The sequence below is a fragment of the Lipotes vexillifer genome, unplaced genomic scaffold (genome assembly GCF_000442215.2).
Source record: "Lipotes vexillifer unplaced genomic scaffold, Lipotes_vexillifer_v1.1 scaffold164, whole genome shotgun sequence".
In the NCBI taxonomy this organism is placed as follows: Eukaryota; Metazoa; Chordata; class Mammalia; order Artiodactyla; family Lipotidae; genus Lipotes; species Lipotes vexillifer.
Genome location: NW_006789313.1, coordinates 2,035,700 through 2,053,472, shown reverse-complemented (window position 1 = coordinate 2,053,472; position 17,773 = coordinate 2,035,700). Strand labels below are relative to the sequence as shown.

The window sequence follows — 17,773 nt, the reverse complement described above, 5'->3', positions numbered from 1 at the left end:
CTTTCCCTATTAATACAAGTAATCAGTGCAGCCCCTTCCTCTTACACAACTGAGGTTTCTCAGTAGCCAAGAGCTGGATCCCATGCTCCCTTTCACTGCTGCGTTAGGCTTATCCCTAGTTACGACTTCAAAAGGGCAGCTAGCTCAGTCAGGTCTGAGTCTCTCTTCCCTGACTACAGGCTCTCTCTCAAGTTAAGAGATCAGGTCCTAACCCTCTCACTTCAAAACACTGAATTTTCTCTTGAGGCTCAGCCATGGTCTTGGTTCCTACTTCCCCTCTGAAAAGACAACTGCACACAGATATTCCCCGTGGGCTCACACTTATCCTCACAAGACATTTCCAACATCATTTCTGTAAAGGCTTGCCTGACATCTTCAGACAGTGCTAGTTTTTTGCTTTACGTGCTTTGGTAGTGCATTTACAGACCTTTCATAACACATCCACTATATTACAATTATGTGTCTGTGTGCTTGTCTTCCTTCTTAGAGAGGGACCAGGTTTTGTTCATCTTTGTCTGCCTGTCTCCCCACACTCCACCTCTGGCTCAGTGCAGAATACACTGCCTTATTTTCAATCATTTGTTGAATAAACAAATAACTGTATAGTTTAACTTTGTTAAGTATCTTTACATTTACACAGTAACTATTGACACTATCAAAAACCCACACTGATTTTTCAATTACCAATCTTCACACGAATACATACATTTTCATACATGCATACTGTATATATATGGATACATGAACATAAGCATACATGTATACCAATAACAATATATGGTTACCTCTAGCATAATAAAAATAATTATATAAATTTAAATACAAGGAAAATGGTTCATAATTTCTAATAAATTCCCAAGTGATACAGAATAGATATGAGAAGGCAGATAAGGAAAGTACTTGATTCATCCTCACGGCTAAATGCCATATTATGATGCTCTGGGCTGAGTTCTGTCTTGAATAGGTAGAAATGAGGAGTAAGTGGGGAAAATGAGGGCATAGTGTTTTAATCATAGAATTTAGTTCTTCTTTTCATCCCTCCTTCCTTCCCATTGTTTCTTCTATCCATCCATCCATCCCATACACAGCAACTCTGTAGCAGTAGTATATTAATATTGACAATTCAAATGGAAATATGGGGTTGTATCAAAGATTGACATTAAAATTGTGTTCATTAACAGTGAGAAGAAAATTATCACCTTCATTAATACATTGGGATTTTAGTTCTTACTTTTTTTTCAAAATACTGGCTATATTCCCCATGTTTTAGTTCTTACTTTTGATATACATACAAATATATTTCAAAGTAAGAAATAAAAAGAAAGTAGGTTTTTAAAAAAAAATTTATTTCTTTTAGGCTGTGTTGGGTCTTCATTGCTGCGTGCGGGGTTCTCTCTAGTTGTGGCAAGCTGGGGGGGGCCACTCTTTGTTGTGGTGTGCGAGCTTCTCACTGCGGTGACTTGTTGCACAGCATAGGTTCTAGGTGCGCAGGCTCAGTAGTTGTGGCTCGCGGGCTCTAGAGAGCAGGCTCAGCAGTTGTGGCTCACGGGCTTAGCTGCTCCACGGCATGTGGGATCTTCCTAGACCAGGGCTCAAACCCGTGTACCCTGCATTGGCAGGTGGATTCTTAGCCACTGCACCACCAGGGACACTGAGAAAGTAGGTTTTTTATTTGAGGACCTACAATTGTCCTCTTTTCTTAAAGAGTAGGCTGCAATTCTTTTTGTCAAGGCTCCTCAGGAAAAAACCCTCATTTTCTGATCTAAAAATTTGCATCTAGAGGTGAGTAGTCACACCCTAATTGATGTGAAAAGTAAACTGTAAAATGTTCTAGTCAAAAATTTAAAAGATTACTTCCACACAAAGACTGTTATACCAGTGTTTCCTACAAGATTTTCAAAATGTTAGTTGGAATTCAGGGCAAAATGTATCTCATAATAAACTTCTAGAACCACCCTAATTTGTCTAAATTATTTCATTATACAAGAGATTCTATCTGTGTTTTTGAAAAAAAAAAACTACACCTAATTATAATCAAATCATTTTGCATGCAAAAGTTTATTTTTTCTCCTCACAGTCTCTTTTTCTAACATAAAGTTTTGAATTAGACATTTAAAAGGGGATTCCTAATAATCAACTAGTTGTATGCTAACTGTGGAAGATCACTACTATGTCAAATATAACAGGAGAAATTATTAACTTTGTCCCCCCAAACACATTCTAACTGACAGGATCCAGTATGATTAACTGTCAATTGTTAACAAGTAGTTACCAGGTCTAAACTTATCTTTTAAGCGTGTCACATGGAAAACTATCTCTAAATAAAATAACTTTAATTTATATACAGTTTTAGAACGTGCAATGCATATTCATTCACATCATCACATTTAGTGCTTATCAGATAGGTATGATAAGGACATTTTCTATTTTAAAGAGAAGGAAAGATTTTGTATATAGTAGGTGACATTCTTTTTCCATTCAACTACTACAACCTCTAGTTATAACCTAAGAAAGGAATACATAAAAGTGAAATAGGATATTTAAAACTAAACAATAAATGAAAAATTAATTCCACTATATTTAACATTTATCAGTGCCTACTACTGTGTGTTCTGAGAGTTCAGATATGAAGACAAACACTGGAAGTAGTAACAACCAAAGCCTTTAAAATTGGAAGGATTTAGCAAAGTGGGGGTAAATGGGAAGGCAATCTAGCGAAAAGAAATCAAATAAGAAAGTTACGAAGCTGAGGTGAGGCAGAGCCTATGAAGAAAAAAATCAAAGAACATGCTTAAGCATCAAAATCAGATTAGTGAGTAGCTGATAACTGAGTAAGAAAGGTCAGTTCTTCCCCTTCTGTTCTCAAGGTACACACTCGTATGTTAGCACTTACAGTATTGCTGATTTGCCTCTCCATTCTTACAGAAGAACTTTTACAGAGCAGGGTGGCAGGTTGCAGAGTTCCACCCACATAATTATCCTCAACAAATGATTATCCAGTTCAATTGAACAGCTCATTTTGGCACTAGAGGGTTCTAATACACCTTCCCTGACATCCTTCTCTTCAACAGCATGATTAACTCCCATCACGTCATTGCCTCAGTCAGGTTGAGGTTTCTCTATCTACACAATGATGAGGTGAAAGATTCATTTTTCAGGTCTAAAGTACTAAGATAAATAAACCTTATGGTTATGTAGTGTAAAGCAGTACATTTCTTCTATGTTGTCCATAAAGAGTTCTGGGTGCTCCAGTACCTCAAGGTGTCCAATAAACAGGAAGAGTATTATTCTTTGGCCTTCTTTCTCTTATTGTGCTTTTTATTTTTTTTCTAATTTGGTTAGTCTAATAAGTATATTGCAAGTTTCCTATTATACTATAATTTCACCCTAGCATGGAAATGTTTTTCTTAAATAACCAAACAGTATTATTTCATAGAAGTAATACCTAAGGCACAGTTCATTCAATGAATTGTTTTGTGGTCACTGAAGCCAGAAGAAATACCTCCCATCTATGAACTTATTCTTCTGACTCTTATCCTCTACCATTTTGTGTCACAATTTTATGCAGATATGTCTTCCTTCCACCCTTCTGGAGACAGGAACTATGTTTCAACATCAGTGGTGCCCAGTAGAATGCTTTAGACATAATAGGTACTTGATATATATTTGCCAAATATATTATTATTATGTTTGATGATTATTAATGGAAAAGAAGTTAGAAGAAATGAGAGAAGCAAGAGTGGGTGAATATTGCACAGGGTAATGAAAAGGTCTTGGCTATGTTTCCCAAGAAAAATGTAATTTTCAGAAAATTCACCTGGAGTTGTCTTAACTTCTTAGAACATTCTTTCCCTCATTATTAATATGTACAAAGAAGTCACCTTTCAGTATTGAAAATATTAAAGCTGTCCATTTGATAAAAGATTCTAGTCTTTCATCAGATGAGGTTTCTGAAATCAAGCATAATTCTGACAACCTTTTCAAGAAGCTGAAGAGCTTAGGAAAAGCAAATAAAGTGCTCTCTTAGCATATGAGGGGAGTGATATAAATTAGAGTATGGAGAATAATGTTAACAAACTGAAGAAAGTTCCTATTTTTTGCTACATGAAGTTTAACAATTTATGGCAAATAAATCACACTATTCACCATAAAACAGAATTCATTTAAAAACAAAGTTTATATGTAAAAATAACCCCAAATAATTGAAGAGAAATATTTAGTATTACCATTCTAAGTTATTAAAGCCAAGAAAAAGGAAAAAGAGAACGGAGTTAATGGAACCCACAGGCTACTGATGTGGCAGTTTATCAAATGTAGCTGTAATGAAAGATAAATAACACAGGCAATTCACACTTCATGAAAGGATAAAAGTGTCAGTGTGTAGGTACCTGTTTTACTGCAGGCCATAATCAGCAAGTAAATGAAAGTGCAATGTCTAAAAAGTGTATAGGCTTCTATGAAGGCCTCGTCTTGTCATGTATTGATTTAGGTATTCAGACGACTTCACTGGTATTAAACAAATTGACTGTTTGTGAACTTGGAGGACATGTTCTATTTCTCTTAACAAAAGTTGCCTCCAGCTTAAGGTTACATTGCTTCCATCACAAATTTGAGGAAGGGGAAGAAAATGCTGAAATGATATCTTACACAATTATTTTCTTCTTAAATAGAGGGCAGTCCAAAGTGAACGTTTCATACTCTCCACCTTCTCCACAAACATGGACTCCGTACTTCTTAGAAAGCTGAAAATAGGGGAAAAAAAGAAAAAGAAAAAGAAACAGGAATCTTAAAATTAGTTAGCAAAAATGCTCACTTAACTTATTTCGTTCTAAAAAATATCTATGCCAGAAACTTTAATTCCAAAATAGATGGTGAGCTACAGGAAAATAGCTGTATATTTCTGCTTAAAATATGTGTTTAAAACCATATGAAAAATGTTATCATAAAGCATAGCATTTTTAATAATCACCAAACCTTTATAAAAAGATGTAAGGGACCAACATTTTTGTGTATAATGAGAAACCTTAAAGATTACTATAAAGTTTAGGAATGCCACTAGCTTTAGCTTCAAAGGGAGGCTAAGGAGGAAAGATACTAAGTAATTATGTAGTAAATGAGAATATATGCAGCCAAACTGTGCTTTCCCCTGCCCTTTGACCTATATGTAGAAGGGGAAAAATTGTTGTGTTTACAGCATTTCTCAGAGACACAGAGAACGTAATCTAAGGCCTTTCCTTGGGCCTGCACACACAAAGAAGTCATAAACATGGTTATTATGCTTAAGGTTATTATTAATAGTAAAGTTCCAAGGGTATGAAGAACTAATGAAGTTCCAACGCTGCAGACAAGCCCTAGGAAAGTATAACTCCCAGAAAGGTTGGGGTAGCTTATAATGTTGTCTGATTAAACCTGAAATTAAAACACACAAAAAAATAAGCAAAGAAACAAAAAAATTCCCTGTGCTTTGCACTGAATATAAGCTGTGTTATTTAGATGATTCTGATACTGACAGTAAAATCATCTCTTATCTGGTTGGTACATGGCTGGAATCAGTGCTGGGGAGCACTCTCACTGGCTGTGCCATAGAATCTTCCTGCTCTTGTGCGGAGGCTTTAGCACTATGATTCCATCTCTTTCATTCTGAATTTCATAGCTTTCCCTGCTTACAGTCTCTCCTAGCCCAAAGTCCTCATAGTCCAAAGGAAGAGCAACTCCACTGATGTTCTCTGTTACTGCCAGTGCTGGGACTGTGGCCCAAGCCTTTGGCTTTACCTGCACAGTTACACATTTACTTATTTGGTTATTTTTGTGGTTGTGCTACCATTCCAAATCCATTACATTTCAACTATTGACTACGTGCCCTTTGGGATTTAAAGCACACATCTATGAAAATTCTACTACTCCCTCTAAGGATCAATAGTAATATGGATGACCTGTAAAGCCAAACAGCAAGAAGAGTGAGGGAAAGAAAATGGGGTGGCATTTTCTATAAGAACTCACAAGAGCAAAGTAGATAAATGAAGCAGGGAATCAGCAAGGCAGAATTACGGCAGCTGGTCCTTATGAGAGCAGATAACAGGAATACATTACCGTAGTAAACCAAATTAAATTAATGTCTGCTTTGCAATAAAAAATGTAGGAATAATAATGGAATGTGGATTTCAGGGGTGTTTCCTTGTTCTGTCAGCTGGTGCCCAACCCCTTCTGTGCTGATCTCCCTTCACTGGTCTTCCCATTCTAGCAACTGTCTACCAAGTGAACCTTCTACTCTCACCTTTATGGACAGTCTTCTTATGTGGGAGTATACCTTAACAATCACTGGCTTCCTTTTATTAGAAAATGTTTCACTGACGCTTTGCAAAATTTCTATAATCTACCACCAAAGAATAACTGGATTTTTTAAAATTAAAGTTGGCATGGCTGTTATCCTACTGATATCCTTCTATTAGTCCCTAGTAAAAGTAATGCAAGCTGCTATGTTAACCCAACACAGTACTAGGAAATCTAGAATATGGATGCATCCAGTGATATTTCCAGTTCATGTAAAATATTTCCATAATATTCATCCAATCAGTTCTTCAACAAATATTTATTTAACAGTGATTATTTGGCAGGCCTTGCTAGATGAAAAAGATCCAAAAGTAAACAAGACAATGTCCCTGGTCTCCGGAAGCTTCCAAAATATACTGCACCTTATATTTTAATACCACAATATGATGAAACAGTGATGTCGCTTCTATAAATAATATGTGCAATCTCTTCTCCCCACTACTACTGGTTCACCAGCATGAACACAGATTCCAAGTAAAGAAATTTGGGTAAAGAGCCCAGTGGTTTTTATGGCTGATGCACCAAGAAGTAGTCTGTGAATCCTTAGGATGTCTTTTGTAGCCCCTCTAAACTCTACTAGCTTCAAGCTCTAGTAGAACCAAGTATCTAGAAAATTCGACCTTTATTGGCTGACTTTTAGCCAGTTCCAAGTCCCTTTGATGTCCTGAGAGACCTCAAGAAGCAAAGTTTATGCTAGCCACTTTCTTTAAGCCATTTTCTTTATCTAAGACATAGCACCCTGTTAGAAATCAACATCCTGGTAGCACAAAAGCATGAATGTATGCATGTGATTAAAAAAAGGGTCAGTTTAGGTAAGTAGAGAATTCAGATGTGTACATTCCAGAGACATATTTGTGGTACACAACATTCAATTTACTTTTCTAAAACATGTAGGCCAGTGTTACTCATATCTGCACTATTCACAGGAAGTAGTAACTTTATTCTAACATGTTTCAGGTCTCTGTTTGGGTTTCAACTCAAAATTAGCATTATTGTATGCCAGCACTTAATCACTCCAAATACAGTTTTTGCAGCTCACTTTGATAAGTTTCTCTGTCAATTTCATTGTAATGGAAAATACTAAATAGGTAACAGTTGGTTTAGTTTCTCACTGAATTATCATGATTCTTTCCATAATTTAAGTACAAACGATAGCAATCTATATTGAAAAATAAAAAATATTTTTCATATTGCTATTTGACCATTAAGGTCTAATGTCCATTAATGATTAAAATATTGTTAAATAGTTTCAGTTAGTATGTAAAACGTGGAAGTAGACAGTTGTTATCACCGTAACACCAAACATGCCAGATAGGCTACAAAGCCATGCCTTTGTGTTTTACCTACAGAGATCCGAGAATGCAAAGAAGTCTGGATGAACTAACTGCAGATCAGGGTATAAGCTGTTCCTAGATGAGTGAAGATCCATGGTCACTTTCCTAATGGGGGAACAGACAGAGTAGAAGCAAATCTCCATAGATGAGGGACGTCTATCAGCGTATACAAAAAGCCAAACTCTTATGGCCATCTGTGGACCTCTGTGATGGATTATTAGAGTCCTGAGGAGACCCAGGGAGTGTGTATAGCCAGTTCTTTTTCACAGTCTTAACTAAGTGTACACAGTAGCTACATGCAGAGAGCTAGGGCCAGGGCAGAAAAGGGGAGAGAGATCCCTTTGAGAACACCTGCCCATCAAGTCTTTTCTACTGAACTTTCACTGTACCAAGGACTGGTGACAGGCCAGGAAGACAGAGAGATTTCAGCCAAGACTTGGAAAGCCAGGGAGGAGGCAGGGAAAGGCCAAGAGCAGTAAGCCCTTGAAAAGGCAAAAAAACAAAACAAAAAACTGGTAGCAGGACTTTAAAGCAGGGGGATGGGGTAGGGGGGAGAAGGAGAGAGAGATCTCTAGACTCACTGGAGCACAGATCACGTGCTTTCAAAACATTTCAAACACGTAGCAAACTGAAACAACTCAAACCAGACCCAGCTCAACTGGAGATTAGACTAAAGAGAATAAACACCACAAACTAGCTGCCAGACAGAGGAAGGGGTGTGACTTTTCTGGAGTGAATATTTACTTCAGTCTCTACTGTTCTTTTTTATTCAATATCTACCATAATATATATAAAACAAATTAGATGAACAGTGAAAAAGTTAAAAATGTGACCTGCAATCAAGAGAAAAACAAACAAAACAGAAACAGACCCACACATTAACCAAATATTGAACCCAGTAGATAAGGACTTTAAACATAACTACTATAAATACATTAAAGATTTACTGGAAAAGACAGACAAAATTTATGAACAGAGAGTAAAACTAGGGATAGACAGCTGTAAGTTCATATTCTAGCTCCAGCACTTACTGAGTACTGGACCCAGGATGAATTGATTAAGTTATCTGAATTTCCATTTCCCTAGGTAATACCTGCCCTTCGGGGGATGTTGTATTAGAAGATATAATACATACAAAGCTTTTAACCCAGTGCCTAGTGCACAGGAAGCAGTCGACATATGTTATCTTTTCTCTATTAATTTGCTATCCCTTGGACCTTCTGCTCTTTATCTATATACTCCCATCTTTGAGGACCATGACCCCTACTATATCTATTACCTCTACTGCAAATGGCTCTCGAAGTGAAAACCCTAGCCATCAACCTCTCTCCCATGTATTTGCTCCCCCCATAACAAACGTTTATTGAGTGTTTTACTTGGGAGCATTGTTGCCTTACTTCAACGTGAATAAAACACAGTTCTTTATTTTTTCCTCAAAACCTTCTCTGCCTGCTCAATTTCTGTTCAATCAAGCTTAAAATAGGGGAGTAGAACTTAATTCCTTCCTTTCCTTCTGCCACACAGCCTACATTTTAAAATTTTCATGAATTCATTTATTGAATCTACAAATATTCACTCAGTACTTATTAAGTGCCAGATGCTCTTCTATACACTAGGCATATGGCAGTGAATGAGAAAATGTATGCACTCCCTTCCATTCTAACATCCTTACTGATCACTTTGCACTTGAACTATTACAATAATCTCTTGTCTTCCTGCTTTATATTCACCCCTCCCAATCTATCCTACATGTTATCAACACACTAACTTTCCTTAACAATATGAGATGGCATTCATCCACTCAAAAACTTTTGGTGTTTGACCATTGCCTATTCAATGGAAATCAAGCTCTGTAAACTGAGAGTCAAAGACTTCAGCCATTTGGTCCCAACATTCACAAGAATACCAAGACATAAAGCTAATACACTGAATGGGAAAATAAAGTAAAATAAAGATTCAAAAGAATCTTGATTGGCTGAAAAAAAAACCCAAAAGATTAAATCTTAAAAAGTGAAATATAATGTGATAAACATAAACCCCAACAGGCAATTTCCTTCTCTTCAACTTATAGAAATCACTCTTATTACTGCCTGTGGGATTGTCCTATGCTGCCTTGTGACATATTTCTGTATTGCATTACTATGTACCCCTTGAATTTAAATGTTTCTCATGAGACTATAAGTTTCTACATTTCTTAAACCCTCTCATAATTTTTTCCTAGCAGTGTGTAGCACATAGTACACAATGACCAAATGGCTGTCTTCTCCATGGTTCAGATACCCTGTATACTCCCAGAAAAGGGTCCAATTGGCATGTATTGACAGGTATAGTTTCAGACACAAAGTAAGCCATTCCCAAACAGAATTATCAAGTAAAAGGGAGGAGTGATACCGAGCAGGGCCCTGTGGGCCTTCTGGGCACAAAGCCTTTCTGTGTCTCCCATTTCTGTGATTACAGGAAATAGCCTTCATTCAGCCTCCATGACCTTCCCTGAGTTCCAACATGCAGATTCAAGCAGTTGTTAATTAGGGAAGGGAGGGGATATGAGACAAGGGAGAAACAAAACGGTCAAGAGAAACAATAGCGCAGCCTTGGCACAAGGTCCTGGTTCCCCATCAAAGGATACACACAATAATATCTTTGAGCTGTTTTGCAGATACTGAAACCCCATCCAGGTGGGAGAAGTTAATGGTTAACAATGGTATGCTGCCCACAATCATGTTGACCCCAGACCAGTTGGAACCTGAAGGTTGATGAGGCTGACTCCTACTTACCTGACCACCAACCCATCAGAAGAATGTCCATGAGCTGAACATGCCCTCTTTGAACCATTACTATAAAACTTCTCACTATCCTCTCCAAGTTGGGACACATAGCTTTTCGAGGCAGGAGCCTGCTGTGTCTCCCTTTGTCTGCCGAAGTAATAAAGCTATCCTTTTCTACTTCACCCAAATCTCTGTCTCCGAGATTTGATTCGGCACCAGTGTACGGAGAAGCTGAGCTTTTGGCATCAGGAGAAAGTTACTAATTGCTTTTTCTATATTGTTAGAAATAGGTTAAAATTTTCTACTTTTGGAACTCTAAAACTGAATAAAATTTACACATGGTTGTCAATGTTTTTCTTATCTCATTACCCACTGAATCAAGGATGTCACTATTTTTCCCCCTGTTTTTAACCATTTGGGGAATGTTATATAGAAAAGATTCAGATCAGATGGTGATTGGATATGATTAATATAGCTGTTATTCTGTCTGACATCAGCCAAACTGGTCCCATCCTTTGTATAAATACAAAGGTATAAAGCTAACACATCAATAAAATAAAATAAAATTTCAAAAGGATCTTGACCAGCTGAAAAGAAATATGTTGCTGTTTTCTAACGAGTTAAATTATTTTTGATAAAATAATAAGATAATTTTTTACTTATTTCACATTATAATTTCCATTGTATACAAGTATATTCCTTGCTTCACATATATCTAAATTGTGCTGTGTTCTCTTTTGGATAAAATTTTTATGGAAGGTGAACATTAATTTTCCAACTAACTATTGTTAAGATAAGCTTTCTAAAACACATTTTGAACAGATGTGGCCAACTTGGGTCATTTCATGGCTTATAAGAATGCCTTGGAGTCTGAGCATTTAAAAAGTGAATTCCTAGTAAATGAAAAGGAAATTACTTATATGATTCTATTTTTTCTGGCACATTTATTCATACAGATAAATATTCATATTCATAATAACTCCATTTCAGCTCTATTAATTATTGAACTGAAAAGGTTATGGGCATCATGATTTCCCTGTTTAATTTTTTTATCCTTTTAAAAGGCTGTAATAACCGTAATTGTGAGAATTTCTTATTAAATCAAGATATTTTTTCTTTTAAACCTACCTCATTTGCTGTTACTAATCTTAAAACTGACAAAAAATAGAAAAGACCAAATGAAATTGCACTTCCCTCATCCCTCCTACCACCTAGAGAAAACCATGAGGTTTAAAAAACTCACCACAATTTCATTTTATAAATGATGTATTTAACGTACAAAATAATTTCATGCTGCATATATTCATTCATAGCACTTATTAAAGAAGTATTTATTGAATGTCTACGGTAGGTCTGGCATTGTTTTAAGTGCTGGGGATAACAATAGGAGCAGACATAAAGTCTTCATAAAACAGCTTACTGTCTGGAGGTACAGACATAAAGTTAAATAAGCAATTACAATAAAGGGTAGGGATTGCTTTGGTGGATGCATGAGATGCGGTGGGAGTATAAAGCAGGGGACCTAACTGGAAGGAACTCAAAAGGCTTCTCAAAGAATCTGAAGGATGAGTTAACCAGGAAATCTATAACAGCTATATCTAATTATCTCAAGAGCCTTGTGAAGTAGGGATACTGTCTGGCATATTGTAAGTACTCAATAAATACTACCTAGTAAGGAAAGAGAAAGAGGGAGAGGGAGAGGGGAGAGAGAGAGAGAAGGCAGGAGAGAAGAAAACTGTTCCAGAAGGAACAGCATGTGTTAAGTCCCAGAGCACACGATGGGTACTAGAAATTGAAGTAAGTTTGGCATAGCTGAAACATAACTAGACGAGTAATAGTGGAGAGGTGAGGCTGAAAAACTAGAAAGAGGACAGATGTTATGGGGCTTCATATGCCATACTAAGTTATTATCCTCAGATCATTGAGAACCCATGAGGATGTTTTAAACAGAAAACTGACCTGATCTCATTTGTCTTTTAGAAGCATCATTCTGGCTGCACAGTGGAGAATGGGCTGGAGGGCAGTAAGTCAAGAAACAGAAAGAACTGAGAAGTTGCTGGAGGAATCTAGGCAAGAGGTAAAGCTTCCCTGAACTGGAGAAGTAGCAGTGAGGATGGAGAGGAGAGGGCAGATATTTTGAGAGAGATTTTCTAGGCTGAAATAAGTGACTGGAGAAGTGAAGAAAGTTTAAAAAAAGTAAGAAAAATTCTCAGCTTTCTGCATTGGGAAACTGGATGGATGGTGGTCCTGTTTACTGGTTTTTAGTATAAGTAGCAATGTGCTGGGACACTGTCTAATGACCTTATCTTTTTCAAATTTTATGTAGCATGTGATACAACTGATGTCTCAAATCTTTGTGATTATTTTCCTTAGGCTTCCATGTTACTGTATTTTCTAAGTTATTGCTAGGCTTCTCCAACTCCTTTCCCTCCTGCTGCTCCTAAATTATAAATAGCCCTCATGATTCTCTCTATAGTCTTCTTTATCAATTTATTCCCTCAGATAGCTTATGCAGTCCACGGGTTCAACCATCACCTTTATGTTATTCTGCTGCTGCAAATACGAACACTGTCACTACTAATTAAAGACAATTTGCTTTATGCCTTAAAGTTAAGAAAATGATGAAATTATCTTATTTAATCTTCAAAATAACTTTTAAGAATAAAAAAGAGCATACGCTCTGAAATCAGATAGACTTAAAGCATAAATTCCGGTTCTGCAGCTCCCCAGCTCTGTGACTCTCGAAAAGTAACTCACCCTCTAAGTGATTCCTCATCTGTAAAATGTAAACATTAGTAGTAGCAACGTCATAGGCTTGTTAGATGGTTAAATAAAATAATGCATAAAAAGCACTTAGCACAGAGTATGGCACTTAGTAAGCACTTAGTAAATACACAGCTTAACTATAAAAGTAGGCAAAGCACATACTGTAGTGAGGCACAGTGAAAGCAGCATTGCATAACTGATTAAAAGCAGTAGCTTTGGAGACACACTGCCCTTGGTTCAAATCCTACCTCTGTCACTTTGTAGCTATGTGATCTTAGGTCATGCAAACTCTTGGAGCCTCAGATTACTGATCTGTACAATGGAGATGACAACAGCATCTACCTCATAGGAGTGCTGTTTTCAGTAATAAAACCATGTGAAAAAAAAAAGTCTAATATACTACACAGCACATAATATATACTCAATGAAATGGCTACTAATTTTATTTTTTCCCTTTTCCAGAGGTGAAAACTAGGTTGATTTGCAAAGATTATGTAGCTTAGAACTAAACAAACCCAGAATTTAAAGTTGTGTCCTGACTCTGATAAATAACAAACCTTAGTCTTTAGCCTGAACATCTCAATTGTGTGCCAACCTCATAGTTTAAAAACATATGCCTTTGGTTTATATGTTATAATTTAAAACTCAGTATGTTTAAGACCAAGCTTGTCATGTTCTTTCTCAACCCTGTTCTCCTCTGCAAAAATGTGTGCTTCTAATTTCCCCAATCATTACGTGTGGATTAATCTTTGATTCTTCCTTTTCCAGCTCCTGGCCATTTGGTGCTAGTTTCTTTTTCATTCTTCCATCAAAATCTTTCTTTTAGTTTTGTTCTCTCTCTTCATCCCTACTGTCAGCGGTTTCATGCTCTAAGCCCTCACACCTGTTTCCTATAAGAGCACCTTAGACTCTTTTTCATTTCCAATTTCTTCTACTCCCAATCCAAGAATACTACTGCCAGACTAAATTTCCTGAGATATATTTTAATAATATAAATCCCTGTTGATGAGCCTTCTATATCTTGCTATTTCTTATCCCAAATCGCTTGGTCCATCTCTCAGGGCCCTTTATGATTGGGTCCTAAATTCCCACCTCACCTTTTTCTTATTAATCTACCAATACCAGCTCTTAGTTCCATTTAAAACAAGTTCCTCATTGTCCCTGCATGTCTTCTTGCCAAGGAATCGTCTTCATATTGATTCACTTTGTTGCCACCACCCATGTAAATTTCATCTATCCTTCAGACCAGTTTAAGTGCTGAGGCTTCCATGACATCGCCTTCAGCTACTCTAGGTCATGTGGTCATCTTCCATCTCTTAGGTCCCAATTACATTTACAGCAAATACCAATTTGGCTTTATATGATCCAAGTTATTAGAGTCTTCCCCTCATTTACAAAACTCTAAGTCCCATGAAAAATAACTCTTTGACTTACTTTGTACTCCTTATAGAAGCCAGCACAGAACTGACCACATTAAGTCCTTACAAATACTTATCACTCAATTCTATTAGTACCACATGACACTGGCAGTTAAGAGTTCTTCTATAAAACACAATCAGAGAAATGTAAGGGACAGGTTCAAGGTCATATATTAGAACAGCCACTAAGTATGGAGGACCTTCACCTCTTCTCTTTAACTACAGCTATTAATGGGCACTACTTACTGCCAGGTCAAATTCCTTAAACTACACCTTTCAGAACTTTAGTCCCTTCCTCTAAATCCTGCAGTTAGTCCTCATTGTTTAGATAATTAAATAGGCACTTCACTATTCAAAATCTCTAACGATATGGCTTTGACTTCTTTTTTCAGCATCCTCTCCCAGTACTCAAAATATACTCCAAACAGTTCAGCCAGTCAAAAATCCTATCCATTCTTAAAGTCCAGTATGGCTGTCAATTTATCTCTGAATTTACTCAGAATTCTCTCAACAACATATAATTTTCTTTGAAATTCTATGGTACATATTTTTTACTTTTTTTTAGAATACATTTTAATACACCTAGTAATTTATATTTATAATAGTCACTGGACTCAACCATAAAATTCCACATATCCTTCCAACTCAGTTATGTTCAAAATTCAAAATCTCCCCTCAAGGAAGTTCTACCTCCTCTTAACTTTCAAGGTCAGTTAAAGGTGTTCTTTCCCATAAAGTTAGCAGTACAGGGAACAAGGCTTAAAATTCTGTCTCTCTCACCCATACTATCAAATCAACTTTAGTGAAATTCTCTTTATCTTTTGCTTTTTAAGTGATAGATAGCTTGGACTGTAAATTGCTCTTTTGTCAAACCCATAAGGAAGACAAGCTAACTCATATAAAACAGAACTTGAAATACAGCTTTAAGCTTGAAATCAGCATTGCACATATCTGGCTTTAGCTCTTATAGCACCTAGCTGAGTGGTATACTCCTTAGTACATATCTACTTACCTTTGACTCAAGGCTAGAAGTCCAATTTCCCAATTCTATGTGAATAGTTCTGGGAAAAGCAACCAATTCTATATATTCACAATTTTTATATAATATGGTTTCATCCTTCCATTTAGCAGACAACTTTTACTTGGATGATCTTAAGAAATCTCTTGATTAAAGAGGAACTGCTTCTGGTAAAAACAGTGGATTGAATCCATGCATCTACGCCCACCCGCTTCTAAAACCTTCGTGGGAGGTATTTCATAAAATGGCATAAACTCAAAAAGATGCAGAAAAGCAGAGAGCAACTGACAGGATCAACAAATTTAATAGAACCAAGAACACTGGATCCTAGGCCGACCGACAGTGGAGAATGCAGAGGACCAAACCAATTTACACAGTAAAATAACTCCTTCCTCTAAAACAATAAGGTAATGAGTTGGTGGCACTGGGTACCTCTGGAAGTAAAGGGAAAATGTGAAAAGGACACCAAAATAAGAAGGGTTGATTGGCAGTGTGTTTAACAAGCAGTCAGATCCCCAGATCCTTTCACTCTAGGCTGGCAACTGCCTCTCCTCCACCCTGGCAGAACACTGAAGGTTTATTCTCTGCAGAGGGTGAGACAGAGGAACTAGGCTGGGAGAAAAGAGACACAGCTGAGGGCAGAGGTACTGTAATAAAAACAGAGGGATTCAGTTAATGTATGCACACAAGATTCGGAGACCTCTAGCATTTTCCTTGTTCAACTCACAGAAAACAAAACAAACAAAAAAACCTGCAGCATGCGTTCACTTCAAGAGCAGACTGGAGAATCCTTTTCTTTGAAATCTAACTAGCTCAGATTAAATGACCTAGATATACTTCCCTATAGTGAAACTCAAGGTCACAAAGCTCCATCACACACTTAGTGCTTACCACAAAAATGTTAGGTCCCTACTCTTAAATATGAGTAGAACACCAAAGATTAGCAGAAACATCTCTAAAATGAAAGTTAGAGACACCAAAGTAAACAATGGAGAAAAAGGACTATGCAGGAGAGAAGAAAAATTATAATAAGGATAAAGTATTATAGATTAAAAAAAGAACATTCAGAGAACAAAAATAAGATTTTAGAAATTAAAAATAAGATATGAAAAAACTCAATTAAAATTTTTGAAGGTAAAATTGAGAAAGTCTCCCAGAAAGGGGAAAAATGATGTAGGTAAAAATTAAAAGACATCTAAATAATAGGAATGCAAAGAAGCAAAATCAAAGGAGAGGTAAACACCAGTGAAGTAATTCAAGGAAATTTCCCAGAACTGAAATTTTCAAGCTGAAAATTCTACCTGTCTCAGCACAATGGATAAAAATATGCACACCCAAGACACAGCACATAAGACTTTACAATTCTTGGGGCAATAGAAATATCTTACATACTCTTACAGAGAGATGGAGAGAGAAATAAATAAGGTTGCATACAAATAGTCAGGAATTAGAATGACTTTAGGCTTCTCAACAACATATACCAAGCTGCAAGGGAATGAAGCAATACTATCAAGATCCAGAAGGGAAAATATTCCAAAAATAGAATTTATGACCTGCTGAAGAACCAATCAAATGCAAGAGAATGAAGACATTTATAGATATGCACAGTGTCTCAAAACACTTACCTCCTGTGGACCATTTATTAAAATCTTATAGAGAATGTGCTTCACAAAAATGAGAATAAAACAAAGAAAAAGGAAGATGCTGGATCCAGGAAATGAGGGCTTCAACAAAGAAGAAAGGTAGAGGGTTCTCCAGGATTATGAGGAGATGATAGGATGACAGCCTCGTAACATAGAAGGAAACTGGCCCAGATTACATACAGGTCAGAGAAACGACTTCAGGAGGAGGAAACTGAGAAACTACTTAACATGTCTGAACATCTGGCTAAGAGACTAGAAAATTGGCAGTGAGTGCAGCACTGAATTAGTGATTGGTACATGGAATACTAAATAAGTGAATAAAACAAGACAATTATTAATTCAAATGAAAAAATAAAAAGTTGTACAGGAAAGGTTTATTACCAGAGTTTATTATCTAACTCAGCTGTGTTTTGAATTTTCATAGTTATCGTAATTTAAACACTGACTACTCATCCAACTGGAATTGCAATATAACTGTATGGGAAGATGGAATGAGGGA

At 36.6% G+C, this 17,773-nt stretch overlaps 1 protein-coding gene across 1 annotated transcript in view; it reads right to left on the bottom strand.

Moving 5' to 3' along the window:
* The window catches only part of DPH6 (diphthamine biosynthesis 6), a 184,352-nt gene that overhangs the window by 3,662 nt on the left and 162,917 nt on the right, over positions 1-17,773 (bottom strand). The window contains exon 7 of the mRNA XM_007462505.1: positions 4,648-4,742. Coding sequence (XP_007462567.1) covers positions 4,648-4,742 — 95 coding nt within the window. The remainder of the gene's footprint in view (positions 1-4,647; positions 4,743-17,773) is intronic.